This window comes from Rosa chinensis, chromosome 1, assembly GCF_002994745.2.
Source record: "Rosa chinensis cultivar Old Blush chromosome 1, RchiOBHm-V2, whole genome shotgun sequence".
In the NCBI taxonomy this organism is placed as follows: domain Eukaryota; kingdom Viridiplantae; phylum Streptophyta; class Magnoliopsida; order Rosales; family Rosaceae; genus Rosa; species Rosa chinensis.
Genome location: NC_037088.1, coordinates 10,007,287 through 10,028,401, shown reverse-complemented (window position 1 = coordinate 10,028,401; position 21,115 = coordinate 10,007,287). Strand labels below are relative to the sequence as shown.

Here is a 21,115-nt window from a genome sequence, read left to right as displayed (position 1 = left end):
ACCATCCCTTCTATGCCTAATTTGGAGCCCCGGGTGTTTGGGTGCACAGCCTATGTTCATATTCCCAAGCCTCAACGCAGCAAGCTTGATCCCCGTGCCGGTAAGTGTATCTTTGTTGGTTACGCTGACTTCCAAAAGGGTTATCGATGTTATGATCCTCTTACTGGCACTATACATGTCTCTCTTAATGTTGCTTTTCGTGAATCTGAGCCTTACTACTCAGGGGGAGCTTCTCAGTCTTCCCTTCAGGGGGAGAGAGGTTGTGAAGGGAATTCTCGTTCGCGTTCTATTATTGATTTTGATGTCTTTGGAGACTTGGAAAATTTGGAGGATAGATTTGAAGGTAGAAATTCGGAAACAGAAAATGCAGTTTCCGAATAGAGCATTGTAAATTTTGAAATAGACAATGCGACTGCTGAACAGAGCTTGTAAATTCTGAAATAGACAATGCGACTGCTGAACGAAGTGTTGCGAATTCCGAAACAGAAAATGTGACTGCCGAACAGAATGCGACTGCCAAACGAAGTGTCGCGAATTCCAAAATAGAAAATGTAACTGCCGAACAGAGTGTTGTGAATTCCGAGACAGAAGAGACAACTTTTTTGGATAGTTTGAATCAAAATCAAGACATATTTGAAGCTCACACACAAGATATTTCCCCTTCTGCATCACCAACTGAAGATCCCGGTAAGAATGATCCACCTCAGGTACCCCTGAACTGTAATGAGTCTTCTGGGTTAGAAAGTGTCGAACCTAGGAAATCACAAAGGGTTACCAAGGGAATTCCTAGAAACAATATGAACCAGATATCAAAGCCAAAGCTAAATACCCTATAGCTAATTTTATGTCTAACCATAGGATTTCTGGGTCACATGTACTTGTTGTTGATCAATTATCTACTATATCTATTCCTAGTAACGTGCAGGATGCATTGATGGATCCAAAATGGACAAAGGCGATGAATGAAGAATTGGAAGCTCTTCAAAAGAATGCAACATGGGAGCTAGTACCTATGCCGGTTGGAAAGAAGACTGTAGGATGTCGTTGGGTATTTACTGTGAAGCTTAATGCAGATGGAACTATTAATAGATACAAGGCGAGGTTGGTTGCCAAAGGATATACACAATGCTATGGGATTGATTATGAGGAGACTTTTGCACCTGTAGCAAAGATTAATACTGTCCGGATTCTAATCTCACTTGCAGCAAACAAAGATTGGCCCTTGCACCAGTTTGATGTGAAGAATGCGTTTCTTAATGGGAATTTGGAAGAAGAAGTGTACATGGATGTGCCCCCAGGTGTTAAGAATTACCCAAGTGACGTTGGCAAGGTGTATAAATTGAAGAAGTTTTTGTATGGCCTGAAGCAGTCTCCAAGAGCTTGGTTTGGAAGATTTTCAAAGTCCATGAAAGCCTTTGGATACAGACAGAGCAATTCTGACCATACCTTGTTCATCAAGTGCAAGAGTGGTAAGATTACAGCTCTTATTGTGTATGTTGATGACATGATTGTTACAGGGGATGATCCGAAAGAGATAAATGAATTACAAAAGTATTTGTCAAAGGAGTTTGAAATGAAGGATCTGGGACAACTGAAGTATTTTTTGGGTATTGAAGTTGCAAGGTCTAAGAAGGGGATTTCACTTTCACAGAGGAAATATGTTCTTGATTTACTTGTTGAAATGGGGATGCTGGACTGCAGACCCATCTAGACACCCATTGAGATGAATCACAGACTTGCTATCTATCCTGATCAAGTTCCAACTGATAAAGGGAGGTATCAACGTCTTGTAGGAAGGTTGATTTATCTTTCACATACTAGACCTGATATTGCTTATGCTGTAAGTGTTGTTAGTCAATTTATGCATTGTCCTAGTGAAGAGCATATGGATGTAGTCTTTCGTATTTTGAAGTACTTAAAGATGGCGCCAGGTAAAGGGTCACTGTTTCAGAAAAAAGATGAATTGGAAGTTGTTGGGTACACAGATGCAGATTGGGCTGGTGATAAAACTGACAAACGTTCTACATCTGGGTACTTCACTTTTGTTGGAGGGAACCTTGCCACTTGGCGTAGCAAAAAGCAGAAAGTTGTTGCCAGATCAAGTGTAGAAGCTGAGTTCCGAGGTATGGCACACGGAGTCTGTGAAATGTTGTGGATTCGTAATTTCTTGAAAGACCTGGGATACAAGCTTAAAAAGCCTATGGATTTGCATTGTGATAATACAGCTGCCATTGAGATTGCACATAATCCAGTTCAGCATGATAGAACAAAGCATGTGGAGGTTGATCGTCATTTTATTAAAGAAAATCTTGACAGAAAGGTTATTCGCTTTCCATTTGTAAACTCAGATGAGCAATTAGCTGATGTTCTTACTAAAGGAGTGTCCAGGAAGGTATTTGACTGCTCAGTTGACAAGTTGAGCATGATAGATATCTATGCACCAACTTGAGGGGGAGTGTAGAATCGCTGTAAATCTGTATGTAATTAGGATTTTATTTAATTAGAATATCCTGTAATTATGGAAAGATTGTTTCCTATTAGAGTTAAACTAATCCTTTGTACTTGTATATATACCCTCATTGTGGGATGAATAGAATCATCGAATTAACCCTGAATTGAAGTATTCTTTTCTACTGTCTAGGCAAAGCATTCCAGCAGGCAGAGAGGATATATACACTACATTTTATCGGTAATCTATAACCAATATCGATTGGTTTCATAATGGAGGGATGGATCTTTCTCCAATAGCTTTGCGATTTGCCCAGCTCTGTAATTCTCAAGAGAGTCATCGTCCAGTCCTTGCTGCAAATGCTACCACATTTTAGTTATAAGAAATTCCATGTCCAACAATCATGATATATCATTTTGCAGATGCTCAATAAGAAAACCACACAAGTTAAACCAAGTATGTGAGCATAACAGAATAAAATCAGATTCCCATGATCAAGAAATGCCTTGTACATTTCATTATGGCACCTGAAATTGCAAGATCCTATAATCTTGGTTTTAAAAAGTGTATACATAGTATACCACATTTAACAGTTCATACTAGCTTCTGAAGTGTTTATAAAAATGATTGGGTAAAACCTTAAACTCGTATTATTATTAATTTATTATTATCTTTTGGCTATTAGGGGGGGGGGAAGGCTTCTTAAACTAGCAGTTTCAAAGGAACCTTGAATGCTTACCAACAACTCCTCCAGTCTATTTATAAAGTTCTCAACTCTCCCTTGCAAGTAGACTGGGTTGTACTCAGCTGACTGAACGCAAAAATAAAATCCAAACATATTGCAAGTAACCGGCGGGCCACAACGAACAGTATAACCAAGCTGCTCCTTCGTCCTTTTTCCAGAAGTACAAGGGCAATCGTAAGACTATACATCAATTATAAATTCATCCGACTACAATTAATATCACATACAAATTCTTTAGCTAATAAGAGTAAATGTAATACTCTGAGACTCGATAAATTACCTTAGCAGATTGAAATTAAAAGTGGTTCCTCCACAATTTCATTGAAAAGATCTATCAGGGCTCTCAATCTGGGGGACTCGATCCTCGATTCCCGCTCAATTTGAAAATACAGCTGCAATGTGAAATCAAAAACCCAGGGCCACACATAAGCCAAAGGCACATTTATATAGAAAACCAAAAAATAAATAATTAATACTTATTCACCGAATTTGTATAGAAAACCTAGATCACCGAATTTGTTTTAGACTTATTCTTCACACTGACATCTTTAATGAGGTTAGCAGAAGGAGGAAGACAAATACACTGTTCACTACGCATCAGTTCAATTGCAAGTGGTTGTACACCAAAAATTTGTTTTAAATATATCTTAAAAGGCTGATTGCTTCTTTTTCTGACAAATTTCCATGACAGAGGCCTTCAATATACACAGGGCCGGTCCTGAGATTGAAAAGTCCTGAGGCAAAGAATTAAAATGTGGCCTACATAAAATTTAAATATTTTTTATAAAGGAAAAAAATTATAGACTTAAAACATACAAAAAGAAGAAAAAAAAAAAATCTAAAAAGGGCCTTAAGGATTCGAACCATGGTTGAGGTGATTTCTATAATTATCAGACCGGCAAACGACCTTAAAATAATGTGCAAAGTTATATATATACATGAACTATATTGATACTCAGATCTCCCGAGGCCCTCTGACAACCGGTGGCCTAAGGCGGCTGCCTCAGTTGACAACCCTCAAGGCCGCCTCTGAATATACACCTGTGCATATAGAGGAGACAGTAAGTTGAAATAATTCTATCCTTTTTATAGGAAACTACAATATATAATCAATAGACATCACATCTGACAGCCAATCTCCAATTCCTCCAGTATTTCTTACCACTCTCTACTTGATGGTTACACATGAAACTGGAAAAAAAGGAAATCAACAATCCTGGACTGTTTGTGTGTACTGTACCTTGGACCGAAGCTGGGGAATAAATGACTTCACATTAGAAATAGACAGTCCACTTAAAACATGCAACTTCTCATCAATATCATAGAATCTCTGGAACAAAACTTGCACTCTCAAGCATGTAGAGTGACTCAGAGGCTTCATATTGGTGTTCTTTAACTTTCGCTTCATATCTTCTTTAATAACCTGTTAAGTGTAACTGTCATAAACAAGCCCGAAACCAGCAAGGTATTCTTATCTATATGAAACTTAAACCAGACAGAGTGGATAGCAGGGATAAACAGCTAAGCATACCATAAAACGATCAGAAATTGGCATGAAACTTTTGGTTGTTTTCAGAATCTTTGACAACAGAGCTGGAAGCATGCAGGGACGTAGCTATACCTAAGACTACTTGGGCCATAGCCCAAGGGAAATTTTGGGCCAAAAGTTGCCAAGTATAGGTATAGCCCAATGACAAAAAAAAAATTATACTAGGTCTCGACACTTTGTGTCTCAGTCACCGTCTGTCTGAGAAGTGAGAATCAATTACACAGCCACTGAGCCACCTCCCTCTGAGGCTCAGTCCCGTTGGCACTACTACAATAAGTTAATCAGACGACAGATATTTGGAGTTTTGTGATGACCAACCTCACTGTGGTCTAAACGAGTGTTGTGTGATTGAAAAATCACACAACAGTGATTTCACTGATGTGTGATAATACTTTGCTCAACAGAATACTTGTTTCCGTTGTGTGAATTCTGCGCAGGCATGTGCCTGGCATGGCATGAGCGGGAATGTGTCGACACATTCAAACAACAGAAGAAGGAATTCGCCGTTGTCTGAGATTCATAACACACAACAGATATATAACACACAACAGATATTACTTATTCTTTGTTGTCTGAGATTAATAACACACAACTGAAGTGAAATGATCTCCCTTGTCTGTTGATTACTCAGACAACAGAGGTGATTTCATTTATGTTGTGTGCTATGAATCTCACACAACAGAACTTTGTTTTCTTTTGTTGTTGGTTGTTAGTTCACACAACCAATATATTTGGTTAGCTGTGGTGTGAATATTGTAATAAGATTGGCTAATAGCCAATTACTGTTGTAGGAGAAGCCTTAATTTTAAACTCGTTTACAATCATACAATACATTGTTTTGTATTGTGTTGTATGAGATCAATACTAGGTGAAATCATACAAAATCAATGCTAGAGATTGTTACCAATGAACAATAATTTTATATTAATGCTAAAAGTAACTTAGATACATAAAAACAAACTCCAATCGATTCACTATATACAATTTTATAAGCATTTAAACATTTCATTGAACGAAGCCTTCCAATTTCATAAGCTATACAAGACTGTGTTCGATCCTCACCCACAAGCAATGTTGCAAAACAAGCAATCCAATTTCCATCTTGTGCAGCATATGCAGCATATGTTCAATCCTCCAAGAATGATCCTTCGCCTATCAAATTCAGGTAACCTCCCCAGCAAACTTTACTGCCGCACAAACAATCTGATGCTTCATATTCTTCCTTACTCTATCAAAAAAAATAGACTTCAATTGTCAAATACAGTCATGTAAATTGCAATCGAGTAACACATGAGACCCATAGGCAAAAGAGTCAGACCTCCTTAATAGAGTTGTAGTCCAATGTGATCTCTTCACCGTATTGAATCTTACGTACAGTATAGATTCCAATCTGGTAACGATCATCTACAGCAGTAACTCTGCATTAACGAAAGTGTAAATGTTTATAGAACTAGTAGTCAAAGTTTGGCCAGACTAAATTCTAGGATTAGGATGCCATTGATTACTATAGGTACTTGTGTATATATAAGACATAAAGAACTGCTAATAACACATATCTTGATAGCATACATCAATCTAATTTGTATTTCCGGCGTTCTTAACCACAGTGCTATAATACTTACTGAAATGGCAATCTAAAACTACATATTCAAAAAATAAATATTCTAAAATGGAAAGTTGTTCTTACACCAAAGTATAAAATAATCTAAACATCATAAAGTACGAAAGCTCTAAGTACGTACAAGCCAAAAGGTAACCGTAAAACATAAGTAGCAACAAAGAACTTTTAACTAGATGCAGCACCATATATCATGGGGATGTAACAACTACTAGTCAAAATCACAACTTCGTACTGCTCTGTAAAATTCCCTATATGCATGGTGGGACGAGGACGGTACGATGACTAACAGAACAAATTTAATAGAACTTACTTTGCTTCACAATTAGGTCGGCACGAGTGACAAATTCTACTTGCATAGGTTGCTTTATGCATGGCATCAACAACAACTAAATCATACCCATCAGCATCACCCTGCCAAACAACAATCAATGATAGGCACAAATCAGTAGAGCAAACAGTAACTACCTATGAACTTGGGCAACAATAAAGCACCTTGAACTCTTTAATCAAGCTTCAATCTCAAACCTTGAGCACTTGATTGAGCCCATGGATATGTCAATTTCAATCATATTTTCTTCCTCATTGATCTCAGCTAAGAACTCAAATAAAGTATGCTATTGGAAAATGGCCTTTTGTGACAAACCTGACATTTTCTGTTGCAGACTAAAGATGGACTCTTCTTCCTTGTCATGGCCAATATAATATCCGTTGGGGAGGGATATTTCGATGAGGCTTCAAATCTGGATCTCCAATGAGTTTCATAAACTTCCTGGAAGATGTCCTTGAATCTTCATTATAATCCGAGTGTAAGAAAATGACATAAGCAAGAAAAAAGTTGTGTAGTGCAACATCCTACTGACCCATAATGTAACATAGGTAATTAGTTTTGTCTTGCATATGTAGGACTCTGCACTCCTATGCTAAGGTGCATGAGGGGCTTTAGTGGTTATTTTCCAATGGTAAAAAATAGGACAATAGATTACATAACAAAAGAAGAAAGGAAACACTGCACTGGCATACCTTCCATCATATTTCTTGAGAATAGTATTTTTAGTGCTAAGATAAAGTGGCCACTTTTTCTGGTAGGCAGTATTCATAGATGCATCCGCAAAGGATCGGATAGACTGCTCAGACAGATTAAAACATAAACAATAGCTGTTAGAATTGTCTAGCAACTCAATTATGCCTGTAATAGACATTGGAGGAAAAAAAAAGAGAGTAAGTTTCAACCTCATCAGTGTTATACATTGACAGAGCTACCACTCCAGCACCAGTAAAGTTGAAAACCTCATATTCTTGCTTCTCATTGGACCCATCAGGTACTGCAAATCACGTCACACACAAACACTAAATTTCAACTCCTTTGCAAGAAGTGTCAAAATCAAAACTCAGAAATTTTGAGCCTTTTAACGCAGATAATCTATTACCAAAAACTAATTTAAGTTTCCCAGGTCCTTTTATGATTGCATCAATTGCTCGGTACTGATCACCGAAAGCATGCCTCCCAATGCATATTGGCCTCGTCCAACCTGAAAGAACACAAAACTATTGGCTTTTGCTTTGTTATGGAGGCAAATTTAGAGGAAAAGACTATAGCAAACCTGGAACAAGGCGGGGAACATTTCTGCAGATAATAGGTTCTCTAAAAACAGTACCTGAAAAGGACAGAAAATGCATTTGCTACTTAGAACTGATCAAACACACAACAAAGTTTGTTAATATTAGGGAAAAGTCTACTGACCATTTAAAATGTTCCGGATTGTCCCATTTGGACCCCTCCACATCTGTTTCAAGTTGAACTCCTTAACACGAGTTTCATCTATTAAGATCCCAATAAAATGATTCAGATCGTCAGAATAGTACGTTAGCCAATGATTGTCCATGGAGAAGGATATATATGTAAGTATGTAGGCCCGTTCTAGAGAGGACCTCCTCAAACTTGAAGATCATACCAGGAGTTATAGTTGCACACTTGATTTCTACATTGTACCTACAATGACAAGAAACATAGAAAATAAATTATGCAAAGACGATTGATCAACATCTTTTCATGATAAAAAATTGGTTTAACGAATATGAAATGGTCATATAAAATTATGGCAATACCTGCCATGGCAACCCATGAGCCCTGTCATTCTGGTCAAGTATAACAGAACATAGACAACAATGTCATGCTTAACGTATTAGCACATGTCATACGCATGCCGTCTAACCAATTTTACATTGCAGTTTATTCAATTCAATACCAACTTACTTCAATATTTATGATAACCAGAACTACATAGTTCATACAGGAATAAGGTATTAAATGAAACAAGACCAAAATCGAAGCTTTATTTTGTGATTTCTTAAGCAGACTATATCAGTCAACATCAGAGAAAGAGAAAGAAATCAAAAGAAGATAAAGAACATTAGTTTTCTTCAACAGTACTATAGTCTAGCAAAGGTAACATGAAGGCAGAATGATAAGGCATACTTAAGAGTAGCTTCTGCACTTTCAATTGTGACTCTATCACTGGTGGCATCACGATTAGGGAGGCCAAGATCAAAGTACTTGATATCCAGTTCCAGAAAGGGAAAAATAAGCTGTGAAACATGGAAACAAGTTGCAGATTCATTAAGAACATGAAATGATGAAATCACCTGATGCCTTGAATATCACAATTACCTTATCTTTTATAGATTTCTAGAAAATTCGAGTCATTTCATCTCCTGCATCATGGAAACAATGCATCATTGCCACACAAGTAGACAGAGATAACAAGTCTGCCTCAGTTCTTAACTATATATAGATTAGCCATATTGTGACGGGCATTTCCATAATAAGCGTATACACTACCAACGCAGGCAAATGGTATACAATCTTAATTTGGATCTTCGGCCTAACTCCAAATGACGTGCTGGACACACATTCTGGTTTACATGAACAAAATAGGATCGAAACCATTTAAACATATTTGAAAAAAGGTCCAAGTTAAACACACCATAGCAGTGATAAGTAAAACTGGAAGATGCCCTTAAAGTAGCCTAACTGTTTAATAGCTAAAGTGATCAAATTTGGTTAAAGAAGTACGTTGACTTTGTGAATTGAACTCAAAGATACATACTTTTAACTTGATGAATGTCTGTTCAAGAAAAAGATATACACTCTTTCTGATTTTCAGATAATCTTGACAAGAGGACGTTCAATTTTCACTCTTTCTGCTTCTCTAAAGCAAAGAAGAGAGCAATTGCAAGCAAGTAAGGTAATTTTTCCCCCAACTGCAAAGCCAAAGCAAAACCTAATTGAGATATGCAAACCTAAATTCCACAGAATCATTTAACTATGCACACACACACACAAACACACACACAAACACACACACACACACACACACACACACACACTGTTCTCAAAGTAAATAAATTGAAAGGGTGCCAAGGACCAACCGGAGCAGTAGAGGCCATGGCCGACGAAGAAAATCAACCAAACAACAAGGCGAATATAAATACCGCAATAGGGAATGAGATCTAGCGGCTCTGTTTCGGTGGAGCCCGTGCTTCACTGCCATTGTTAATCGATACCTGGAATTCAATCAGCTTCAATAGAAAGGAAAATAAAAAGGGATTCATTCCCTATTGGATAGAGCGATGTGGTCGAGAGATAATCAGAATCCATCGGTAAAGTAAAACATGAGTGAACCCAGGTGGAGGAGATGTGGGGATTTGGGTCGGTATATCGGGGAAGAAAGTGGAGTGAACCAGATGGAAGACTGAGAGAAATGTTTCACGAGAGAGAGAGAGAGAGAGAGAGAGAGAGAGAGAGAGTGAGTGTGTCAAGAAACCATAGATTGCAGATTGATGATATCGAATACGCCATTGCTAAACCTCCAGGGAAAAACCTCCAACTGAATACTACCTTCAGAGAGAATGGGCTAGGATTGGGGGTTAGGGTTATGAGGTAGAAGGTCTTGGGGGACTGTTTGGGGGGAGAGCTCGATTCTTGGAGAATGTATGGGATTTAGAGAAATTGAAGTTCTTTCGGGGCCAGATCCATGGTTGATTCAAGATAGGTCGAAGCTTTAGGGCTAAAGATCGAAAATTTGGGGGAGATTTGGAGAGAGAGAGAGAGAGAGGGACAGAAAGAGGGATATTAGGAACGGAAGAAAGATAGTAGAAGAAGAAGACGAACGAGAGCTGGCATAAGAAAGGTAGAGTGAACCTTGATCGAGAGTATTGATTTCAATAAAGACTACATAAGTTGTTTAGCACTTTAGTGGGAGACTTCAAGTTTCTCCAACAACAGAAAATTAACGGACCGTTGTATGAGTATATGATTACAAAACAGGCTGAAAGGGAAAATTTGCCGCCTGTGACTCGTTTCATTGAGTTAAATTAATTTTGCCGCGCTGTGCAATTTGCTTCCATGCTCAGACAACAGAACTATGACAATCTGTTGTGTAAATTTGTGCAACTTGCACTAGGTGTACCTAGAGGACTTCTCAAGGTTCATGCAACATTCATTATACAACAGATATAAAAAAAACGGTTGTGTGAATAATTCAAATTGAGCTCCTTCTGGGAGGGAATTATGTGCTCATTTCCCTCCATCTAGGCCTCATATTCACACAACGGAAACTTCTTAACTCAGTTGTGCAATACCTTCCTAAGAAAAAAGTTTTCAATTTTCTTACATTCACACAACAGAAACATATTTGTACCGTTGTATGATAGAGTTTGTGTTAACACACAATAGAAAATTTTAGTTCTGTTGTGTGATGAGTGTTGTGTGCTTCGATTTTTGTAGTAGTGTGGTCTGACTCCCTCTGTCCCTCACCGCGACTCCCTCTGACTCTTTGAAGCTCTGACGCTCAGTCCAGCCATCGAACCACCTCCACCGCTCCACAAATTGAATGAATGGGTTTGTCCTTTCTGATGATTGTTAGTTTGTTACTGAGAAAGTCTATAGATGCAGGTCGGTTTTGTGCTCTTCGAGCCAAGATGATGATAATGATGTAGGGTTGAATGCCATTTTTGGATGCGAGGGTCAATTAGAATTGTTGTTTATTTGAGTTTTAAACTTTTAATCGATTCTGTTTGTATATGATGCACTGACTGTTGTATAATCAAAGTTTTCCTTAGTAGCCATGGCTTCCTCCACGGTTTCATTTGGGTGTGAGGATGCACTACTAGAAATCTGTTCATTCACATCACATCATTTAAATCGGTCAGACTTGCACACGATATAAAAAAATCAAGCTAACATCGTTTTCGAAAGAAACTGATTTAAATGTGTATCATTAACATCGGTTTCTAAAATGACCGGTGTTAAAAGTTTCGTTTGAAAATTTGCGGGAACCTTATTTTGCTGAAAGCGCTAAGTGTTTAAGTGAATTATAGGAAGCGGGTACCAAAACTTAAAACTTTCACACTTAGAGAAAAAGAGCGCCCTCGACTCTCGACCAAAATTGAACTAGAAACCCTAACCTCAGTCTCCACTCTCGACCTCCATTCTGAACCCAGACTCGAGCTCCTCCTCCTCCCAAGCTCGAGCTCCTCCTCCTCCTCTTCGTCACTCGAACTCATCGCCTCCTTGGCTTCTTCGGCATCGACTTCGTCCAGTCCTTCATCTCACTCGCCTCACCAAATTTGTCGACTACGATCCCGCATTTTGCTCCGAGGAGGACGAGGATATCATCCAGGCAGTTCTAAACGGCACCGTTCCTTCTTACTCTCTCGAATCGAAGTTTGGAGTTTGGGAGGAAGGATTCAATTACGACGCCGGTCGGAGACGAAGTCTAGCTTGGGTACGCCGTTCTCTGTACGCCAGATCTGTACGTATGATTGTTTTTGTGGGCTATTGTTTTCATTTGTGGGCTATTGTTGAAGTATGATTGTTTTTCTTTAGAGTTTAAGAAGCGCGAGTTTGTGTGTGTCTTCAATATTAACTAATTTGTCAAGTCCAGTTGGGTATGTTCTCTCATGCTTCCTTCCAATCTTTGTTCCAATTGAAATTGTGATCTATGAAATTGTATGGTCACCTTGAGTTTGAACTATTGATTTTTTTTATGCTTTTGAGGTTAGACGGTCTCGATAAAAAGAAGTTTGATGGGTCTAGGCCATCTGCAACGTTCAGTAAATTTCTGCTTCCGTTTTTGGTCTGTAACTTTTTGTATGCAGTAATAACATAGAACCTATTTTTGTTGTTGTTTAGTTATCGGGTTAAGGCGAGTACCCATAAGCTGTGATGTTCGTTTCCAACCCTGTATTGATATACACAAGGTATTGGAGATTCAAGGTTCAAATCTTTTGGGACTTAAAACTCTGTTTGTGTATTGTTGCATTTGTGTGATTGTTTTGTGGGTTTCTATGGGTTCTTTCATTTTCTGAGGAACCAAATAGAAGGTTTGGTATATGGTGTTAAATTGATTATCCTGGTCTTTTGTTTATTTCTCTTTCTTGGTTTTCTCTGCAACCAAACAGATGTGCAACTAAGTAGCCTTAGAATTGCCATTTGGGCCTCTCTGTCTTTATTCTGGGTTTTGTTTAAAGTTATGGTATTTGGATGGAAATTGAGGGTTTCAGATTTCTGGGTTTTCAATTGTTTTGTTTTTTCGTGAAATTGGGTTTTGGGTTTGGTCTGTTTGATCCCGATTGTGGAAAATGAGAAGAAGGGTTTGGTTTTTGTGTGCTTTGGTTTTTACTGGGTGTTTTCTTTGTGTTAGTTTTGGAAATCTCAGTATTTAGTTGCGTTCTTCTGCATCTCGCTCTTCCACACACGGACACTGACTCTATACTTCTACCAGAAAAGTACTCTTTTACCGACCACCGCTACATCTCCTCCTCCTCCTGAATCAGTTGATCCAATATTTAAATCATATCGAACATATACCATTGATTTTAGTAATGAGATAGATGAATTTGCTAAAACACATAAGCAAAGGTGCATGACCAAATAAGAAGAGAGTCGGTCTTCGTTATGGAGTATCTGTCTTCTTGCGTAGAGTTACTTTTCTTTCTCATGGACTATTCCATTTTGGCCATTCTTTGTTATGGACTATGGGGATTAAGAATTCTGATCCCAAGTCTTTTGACACTTTTTGAATAATGAATTGTACGCATACTGTATACTGCATTTTATGTTAGTAGAAGGATCAGATAGAGGATGGTGACTGTTTGATGGCAACATAGGCACATGAGTAGCACCACCAGTTTTGCTTGATAGAAAGCTGCTTTTTTTCAAACTGATTATTTTACTTGCTGTGTTCTGTCATTTATTAGTTATGACTGCAACTAACTGCATTGTCAATCTTAGTTAAATACTCTGAATTGCTTGGTGAGTTAAAGTGTATTAAGCTCTGCAACAATTATTGTAATTCTCCTATAAGTCTTAAAACAAGAAGATATACCATGTAACTATATCTACTAGAAAAGAAACTGTTATTTGAGATGATTGCATTACGATAAATTCATAGATAGCAAGGGTCAATTTGTCTCTGCGTTTTTTAGTTCTTGCACATTTGATTTCCATTTGCTGTTTTTGGTGTACTTATTACTTCAATGTATAGTTTTTATCTTTGATAATTTCAAATCTTTCATTAATTTATATATGAATCTAATCATGGGATCAATGATAGAATGCTGCAATTGCTTTGATTTGTTGAGGATTTTTTCTTCTTCTGTGCTTCAATTTCATGTCCAGTGGTTTCTGTATTCAATTTAGTTTTAATCTGAAGATTTTCAAATAAACAAACATTCGCTCAGTGGGTAAGCAGTTTTTCAATCCAATACCAACTGAAAATTCAAAAAGATTACTCTCCCATTTACCTTTCAGCATTAAAATTCTTCTTGCATCACTTCCTTGATTTATCTACCCTGGAAGCTTTTATCTCATATCTCCAATTTTGCAGAAAATCAACTATCCCAATTCAGTTGATTTATTATCTAACCAATAAACTTTGTTTTGTTTTTTTTTTTTCTATTTTTTTCTGCATCTCCTTGATTGCGGCAACGTCGATTCACTTTCAATTTAAATCTAGACGTATATAATCAAAACAATGTTCATTTTTACCTTTTAGCATTCCTTATTGACTTGCTAAATTACCTGTACATGCTAAAAGAGATGTAGAATATCAGAAGCATAATCAAAACATTATCTTTCTCTGATTTGATTTGATGGAGTGGTTTTCAATTCATCAATGTTTGCATTTGGATTTTTTGGTATATACATGTAACAGTAGCAATGATATGCATTGTTAAACTCCCAATACTTACAAATTAAATTGTATACAGTGATATCGCATTATTACTCAATGTCATCTTATCATTTGTTTCAGTCTTATCGAGTTCTGACATTGTTAATCCTTTTATGAAGAGATGAACATTGTTTGGCTTTAACAATTATATGTCTGAATAAAATATGTAATAGAAAACTCAATTGTTAATTCAATCTAACTGTTAACTTACTTCATGCTAAACAGACCACAACTCACTTTGTCGTTAGCCTGTTCAGTTATTACAGCAAACTAAAAAACTTACTCTATATCGTATTTATATTCAACAACTCATGTGTTAGAATTGGATTTATCACGCTCTGTGGTGGAGGCCACAGCTGCACAAAATTCATAACCTTCATGTAATAAACATGAGGTACAGGACATTGTCTAATGACCCGATTTTTCATTTTCCAATTTTTTTTACACTGTTATGTTCATTGTTTCATGACTCAATTTTTATATGCTGTTTTATTTCCAGGAAGGGAATCAGCAAAAACAGAAGAAGGAGATGGCATGACAACAATTATAGGACCATAATTGATAAGGTGAATATATACATTGTTAAGGTAGGTGTTTGGCTCCAAAACCAGTTGGTGTGCAAACCGTCTCTTTTGAGCGTGTGATTGCGCTGGCGTGCCAGCACCGTGGGGTGCAGTCGTTGGGGGAGTCCCTTGACCTGACTTCTTCTTCAAGCGTTGTGGACGAGGAGAGCACAAACCTCGCCACAGGGTTCTTCTCTAGCATTTCGGGAAAGGACTTTTGCTTTACGGATAAGGACTTTAGGTGTGATCTCTTCGGTCACCAAATCGATACTCAACGTTGTAGGTTGAGCAGAGCAATCACTGGGAAGTTCTGAGAAAGCACGGTGTTTGCTAAAGCGTAATCTTTAGCTTCGCTGGGTTGCGAGGGCGTTACCCTTGCTTCGCTGGTAGTATCTGTGGCAGTAGCACTGACAGTCGGCTCGGAGAGACTAGGACTGAGAGTATGGTCGCCGGGTTTCAACAGGGTTGAAGGTTTGCTCCGGGGAGGCTTTGTAATCGCTAGGATTGATTGATTTGAGAGAGGTCCTCAGCTTTGCCGCTTAACCCTGTATTTATACACTTAGGGTTTCGACTGTTCCTTGCTTAGAAGGATTATTAATTGAAGTTTCCTATTCAATCTCTGCTACACGATCCCAATAAGGTTTCATTTTCCTTATGGATCACGGAATGGGTGAAGCTATATCCCAAACCCAAGTAGGCTTTATTTTTGGGCCACAGGTATTGGCCCGCTGGCTTGAACCCACCAAAGGATCTTGCCAAAAATACTTTTGGGCTCAAACATTGCCCCCCCCAGGCCCCGAAATTAGGCACACTAAAATGTAATGGATTGAAGGGGACTAAAACGACGCGCCGGTCGCTCGAAACAATGTCATTAATGAAGGTCGCGTCCTTTCGTTTGCAAAACGCATTTCTATCGCATCATTTCCCTCACAAAATCCCTTGTTTAAACCCATGGCCGCATAAGACCTGTCACATCAGAAACCCCTTCAGTCTCTTAAACCCAGAAAAACCCATTTCTTCCGATATCTCCTTCGTAGAAACCCAGAAATGGCTCCCCCGAAGAAAATCGTCATCGATCAAGAGGAAGAGTTGAACGAAAAGATCGCCCATACTTGGGGAATCAACATCGGTGCCCGCATTCATCTCCAAACATCTATCCATCGACCCCTACTCCTTCGATTCTCCGACCACCAACCGGACTGGGACCAGCGCCACAAGATGCTATTCCGGCCGATGCTATTGCTCTCTACGGCCTACCCGTCCGTCGGCCCATTCTAGTCCTCTGAAGGACTCCCGAAGATTTCGGTAGCTGGGGTGCCCAGAACCATCGAGCCAAAATAGGGAATTGGCCGTCCTCCATCAGTTCAGCAGAGACTTCTTGGTATCGTGAAACGCGGACGCGAGATCTTTCTCGCTGGAATGCAGCAGGTATCACGCATACTATCGATTTATGCTTCCATATTCTGCATGGCGGCAATCGTTCGCCGCTTGCTGCCTTTCTTTGTTTCTAGAATACCGCCACCAACACATTTGACTTAAGATTCGGTCAAATGAGTATTACCCTGCTGGATATTCTTGCCATCCCCGGCTTGCCCATTGATGGCGAACCCTATTTGCATGGTCAATTCTATTTTGTCAACTTCACCTCGACCATGGCCCAGCACGGTCGCAGCGCCCACAGTGGCTCATACCCGCAATGGTTGGCGTATTACAGCCGGGAGCACAATGTGACCGGTGAAATCGCTTTCCAGGAGCATTGGTTTTGCAAATTCATATTCTGCACCTCCTCCTGCAAGCCCACTGGTACTTGGACTCTTCTGGCGACGGCCCTCTACAACGGCCGCAACGTCGGGCTCGGGCAACAGGTATTAGGAGCCCTTTATCGCATGTTATATCAAGCCACAATGCATCCATTTGAAACTAGCATGTCTGGCCCCTTTTGGATTTTGGACTTCTGGATCCAAACTTACTTTCCATTCTTCCGTCGCAATGACATCCCGCTGCTTCCGCCGGCCGACCAACTCTTGGGTCAGTGGTTCAGCCGCGAGGAAAGGTACTCATCCCCTCCCTACTCCGAATGTTTTTCCTATCTGTACCTCCTGGATGAGATGCCATACTGCGATATAATATTGGATAGAAGATTCCCACCTTTACTGGAAAATGGCTTCCTTCTTGGTGATCCCCGTTATAGTGATCGCGCGCGCTTGGCTTTTCGCCGCACGATGTCCTGCTCAGACATCAGGATCACTGCCGAAGAACTCAGCTATGAGCTTTACGCACCTAACCACTTTGCTCGCCAATTCGGCCTCTTCCAATTGGTGCCATTTCCTCTGTACGACACCTGGAACTACAACACTTCTTGGCGTAGATTCGGGCCCCCTCTCGGGCCTGTTCCGGCACAAAGTATGCTTGCGTTGGTTGATCTTCCTGACTGGGCTCGGGTTATTAACGTTGTGGACGGGGCTGAGGAAGGATACGAAGACTGGTGGGAGGAGGTCTCCATCAATTGCTGGACTCAGCGGGACGACGAACTCTTTGCAGCCATCTTTGGAGAACTGAAGAGCCCTTATACTGCCTATGTTGAAATGCTCGCTCACTTCTCTGAGGATACTACACGATCCCAACCTCTTCCAACAGTACAACCGGCGCGAGCCCTTCACCAAGCTCAAGCTGGTATCGTAGTCTGCGATCCTCCTCCAGAGGTAAGTATCTTAGTTCTATCTTTTGTATCTTCCTTCACGACTTTCTTTTCACTCACCCCTCGCTGTATCAGGGAAACGCGCCACGTTTTGGCAACCGCACAATCCGTGCTTCCCCGGCCGCTGGTCAGTCTGGAAAGCAGAAGACGGTGATCGCGGAGCCCGAAGTTGAAGATTTGTCCTCTGACGATGACAATCCGCAAACCGTAAGAACCCTATGTTCTCAGGATTGTGTTTTCTCTGTGAGCTAAGCCTAACCCTTTGATCCTGGCAGGTTGCCGCTGCTTTGGCTCGTAAGCGCAGCCGCTCGGACCCTCGCACTAACCCATGGGAAGAGGATGAACTAATCGCTGATCGACTGGTAAGAGATGGGAAACTCACGCTAGAAATTATTCGCCTTTTAGCCCAATTCCTATAACTGTTTTGCTCGCAGGTTCGTCGCTGGAACTCCAGACATGCTAGGGAAGGCTCTTCGGCTACTGGTGAAGGGACATCTGCCTCGCAGGCCCAAGCGCCCACGGATTCTGGTAATCTTCCACCTCCAGTTAGCACAGCGAGCGATGCTCAAGTGGCCCCCATTCCGGTGCAGATTATAGACAACAGCTCGCCCGAATTGGAAGAGGGAACAGCCCCTTCAGACGTATCACCTGAGGAACCGATCGCTGCACAACCCCTTGGGCAAATAGCGCCTGATCTAGTTCCCAATGAAGCAACTCAAGAGCCTGCACCGATAGCAATCTTGCACGAGCCTCCGGCCGCAAAGGTATACTCTCTCCTGATCATAATGCCTTAGTCCTTATTTTATTTTCTGCGCACTCTAATAATTGTTCCTTAACCACAGAGTCCTGGTCCTGCTGAGGAAGCAGCTATAGCCGCGGAGGTACCTGTCGCTGATCCTGCTGAACCAGTTGGTGACGATATGGTGATTCAGGAGCCTGCCCCCATGCTCTTGAAGTAGGAGAAGGGGTGAATGCCGAACTAGAGCCGGAAGCGGCCCCTATTATAGAGCCTCAGGAGGCTTCCGCTGCGGCTGCTGCTGATGTTGATGCTGATGCTCCACCGCCTGAGCCTCCTTCCAAACTAGAAAGGCTCATTCGCGTACTCGAAGTGGCCCCTCCAGGGGTTATAGACGAAGCGAGGGATGGGCTACAACGACTTCTGAGCCCCAATATCTTACTGCCAGGAGCGTCTGCCAGAGCTCAGGAATACTTGATGGTTCTTCACCGCGAGCGAACCATCACTGAGGCTGAGTTCACTGAGATATACGAGCTGTTACAAAACCTTCCTGAGCGGATTAATGAAAGAGCAACCGCAACTACACAAGCCAAGCAAGCTCAGGCCCACTATCGGGGCCTCGTGCAACAGACAGATGCTTCTCGCGACTTCCTGGGAGATAGGGCTATCCTCGTCAGTGACTTGCGGATTATGCAGAATCACCTTCGGACCCAAATCCAGGAACTTCAAGCCCAATTGACCGCGGTGACGGCCCAACTTGAACATGAGGAACCTTTGTTAGAGCAGCCCCTAGCGGCCTTTGAAGCAATGTCTCAAAATTTAGCTCAGGCTCGCGAAGTAGCCGACAAGCGGAGCGAGCTGCTGTCGACGCTAGTTTTGGACTGGATGAACACTTACTTCGCTTGACCCATGCCGGCCGAAAACTTTAGGCCTCTTACGTTAGGCCTTTTTTGTTTTGTATGTACAATACTATAATTAATATTTAATATTTAGCCCACTTTGTTTGGCCCAAATATTACTTTAAATTCCGGTAGTTTACCACCTCTTTATTGATATCGAAACTGTCGAAAAGATAATCCCAAATTGGGCGGTTATCTCCTTGAAGACTGCCCCGCTTCCCACGCGTTTTCAACTTTCTTCATTTCCGAGATTCTAGCATTCAATTCCATTGACTCTCTTATTGATGGCATTGAAAGTACTTCAACTGCCCATCACGCCGTTGGGATTACTGCCACAGGAGCTATAAATACCTGTACTTAGAGAAATCACGCAGCCAAGCAACCATGTCTCTTCTAGAGATAACTTCACAAGCCTTGCTACTTTTCCTTCAATTTCTAAAATCTTCTCCCCATGATCTCACCCTTAGCCACAAATTCATAGGCTTCATGGCTTAATCTCAAGACCTGGGTAGGCCTCATGGCCTAATCTCAGGTCCGGTGGCATGTCTTTGGTTTCTGGGAATCTGGATGAACTCGCCAGTCTCAGTTAAACCGAAGAACATGCCGCGCTCCTAAAGCGGCAGAACCACATTCTGAGGAGTCCGTCTCCTCCGATTGTCCGCTTGGAGTAGGAGGCGGAGAGACGGAAGGCCACTTTGAGGTCTACTGTTCTTCCTCCGCGGTCTACCTCTGGGGCCCGACTTCGAGGCTTCAGTTTTTCCCCAAGAGGTAGATGTGGTTGTGAGTCGCGCTCGCTCTGGATACCATCTCCAACCCGGAGGACAACTTTCTGGGAAGGGTATGATGGATTATTCCCTTCCCTCTTCCTCCGGTCCAGACGATAGTAGCTGTGACTCAAATCGGAGGAGGATCTGGATGAATAGAGGAAGAGTGCCAGCGGTACTGCCCAGATCCTCTTGCCGCAACTAGATCCAGCCACTTTTAAAATTTGAGTTTCCTCAAAATGTTTTTCAAAGCCACATTTGGCCCTATAATCGCAAATGTAACCATGTTGATCTGTTTTTGTATGCCTTTGGCCACAAAGCCACTTTATGAATGAATGTTTCTTTGAGCATAATGCAAAAAATTGCCAAAAAATTGTTGCCCAGAATAATAAAGCCCCATGTATAGGCCACCATGCACATTCTTAACACATAAACTGTCAAAGATAAACATATTTGTTTATAGTCTTTAAACCTGATGAATACAATAATAAAGCCTCATGTATAGGCCATCACGTAACTATGGCCTCAACTAAGGCCTGAATACTATAAGGAGTTGCCCCCCAATGTTCATCGACGAAGCAAAGCATGGGGCGAAGGCCACAAGAAAAAGGGCCCGAATACGGAGCTAGAGTTGATGCGAATCGATGAAGATTATGGTTGCCCCCCTGGCGGATCAGGTGGATCCTTGAACTCCCAAACACTAGGGTAGTACTTGTTCAAAAAACGCCCGTTGATGGGGTTGCGATGGAGGTCGCCATCCACATCTTTGAGATGAAAAGCCACGAGTTCCAAGATACGGTGAACGACAAAGGGACCCTCCCATCGCGGGGTCTACTTACCGCGATCGGTTAATTTCT

The 21,115-nt window shown here is 40.9% G+C and overlaps 1 protein-coding gene and 1 long non-coding RNA gene across 3 annotated transcripts; one reads left to right on the top strand and one right to left on the bottom strand.

Annotated features, from left to right (window-relative positions):
• Positions 1–2,694: 2,694 nt before the first annotated feature.
• LOC121052897 (isocitrate dehydrogenase [NADP] peroxisomal-like) lies at positions 2,695–9,811 on the bottom strand. Its single transcript, XM_040518895.1, has 14 exons — positions 9,794–9,811; positions 8,841–8,950; positions 8,317–8,354; positions 8,106–8,183; positions 7,966–8,019; positions 7,792–7,893; positions 7,595–7,686; positions 7,385–7,488; positions 7,008–7,152; positions 6,675–6,775; positions 6,062–6,161; positions 4,435–4,617; positions 3,189–3,260; positions 2,695–2,802 (listed from the first exon to the last, which is right to left on the bottom strand). Exons 1-14 carry the CDS (start codon positions 9,809–9,811, stop codon positions 2,695–2,697), a joined length of 1,305 nt encoding a protein of 434 aa, XP_040374829.1.
• Positions 9,812–11,911: 2,100 nt separating this feature from the next.
• LOC112182286 lies at positions 11,912–13,137 on the top strand. 2 transcript variants are annotated; one of them, XR_005804939.1, is made up of 4 exons: positions 11,912–12,177; positions 12,252–12,313; positions 12,423–12,478; positions 12,558–13,137. It is a non-coding gene; the product is annotated as an uncharacterized LOC112182286 (long non-coding RNA). The 2 variants fall into 2 exon arrangements; XR_005804940.1 differs by having other exon boundaries at positions 12,126–12,139.
• The last annotated feature ends 7,978 nt before the right edge of the window (positions 13,138–21,115 follow it).

Bases quoted from the DNA above. Each gene is read 5' to 3' on its own strand.
- LOC121052897 (XM_040518895.1), bottom strand. The intron at 8,020-8,105 runs GTCAGTAGACTT...TGTCCTTTTCAG, and splicing joins AATCCGGAACATTTTAAATG to GTACTGTTTTTAGAGAACCT. The intron at 7,153-7,384 runs GTATGCCAGTGC...ATTATAATGAAG, and splicing joins CTCAAGAAATATGATGGAAG to ATTCAAGGACATCTTCCAGG.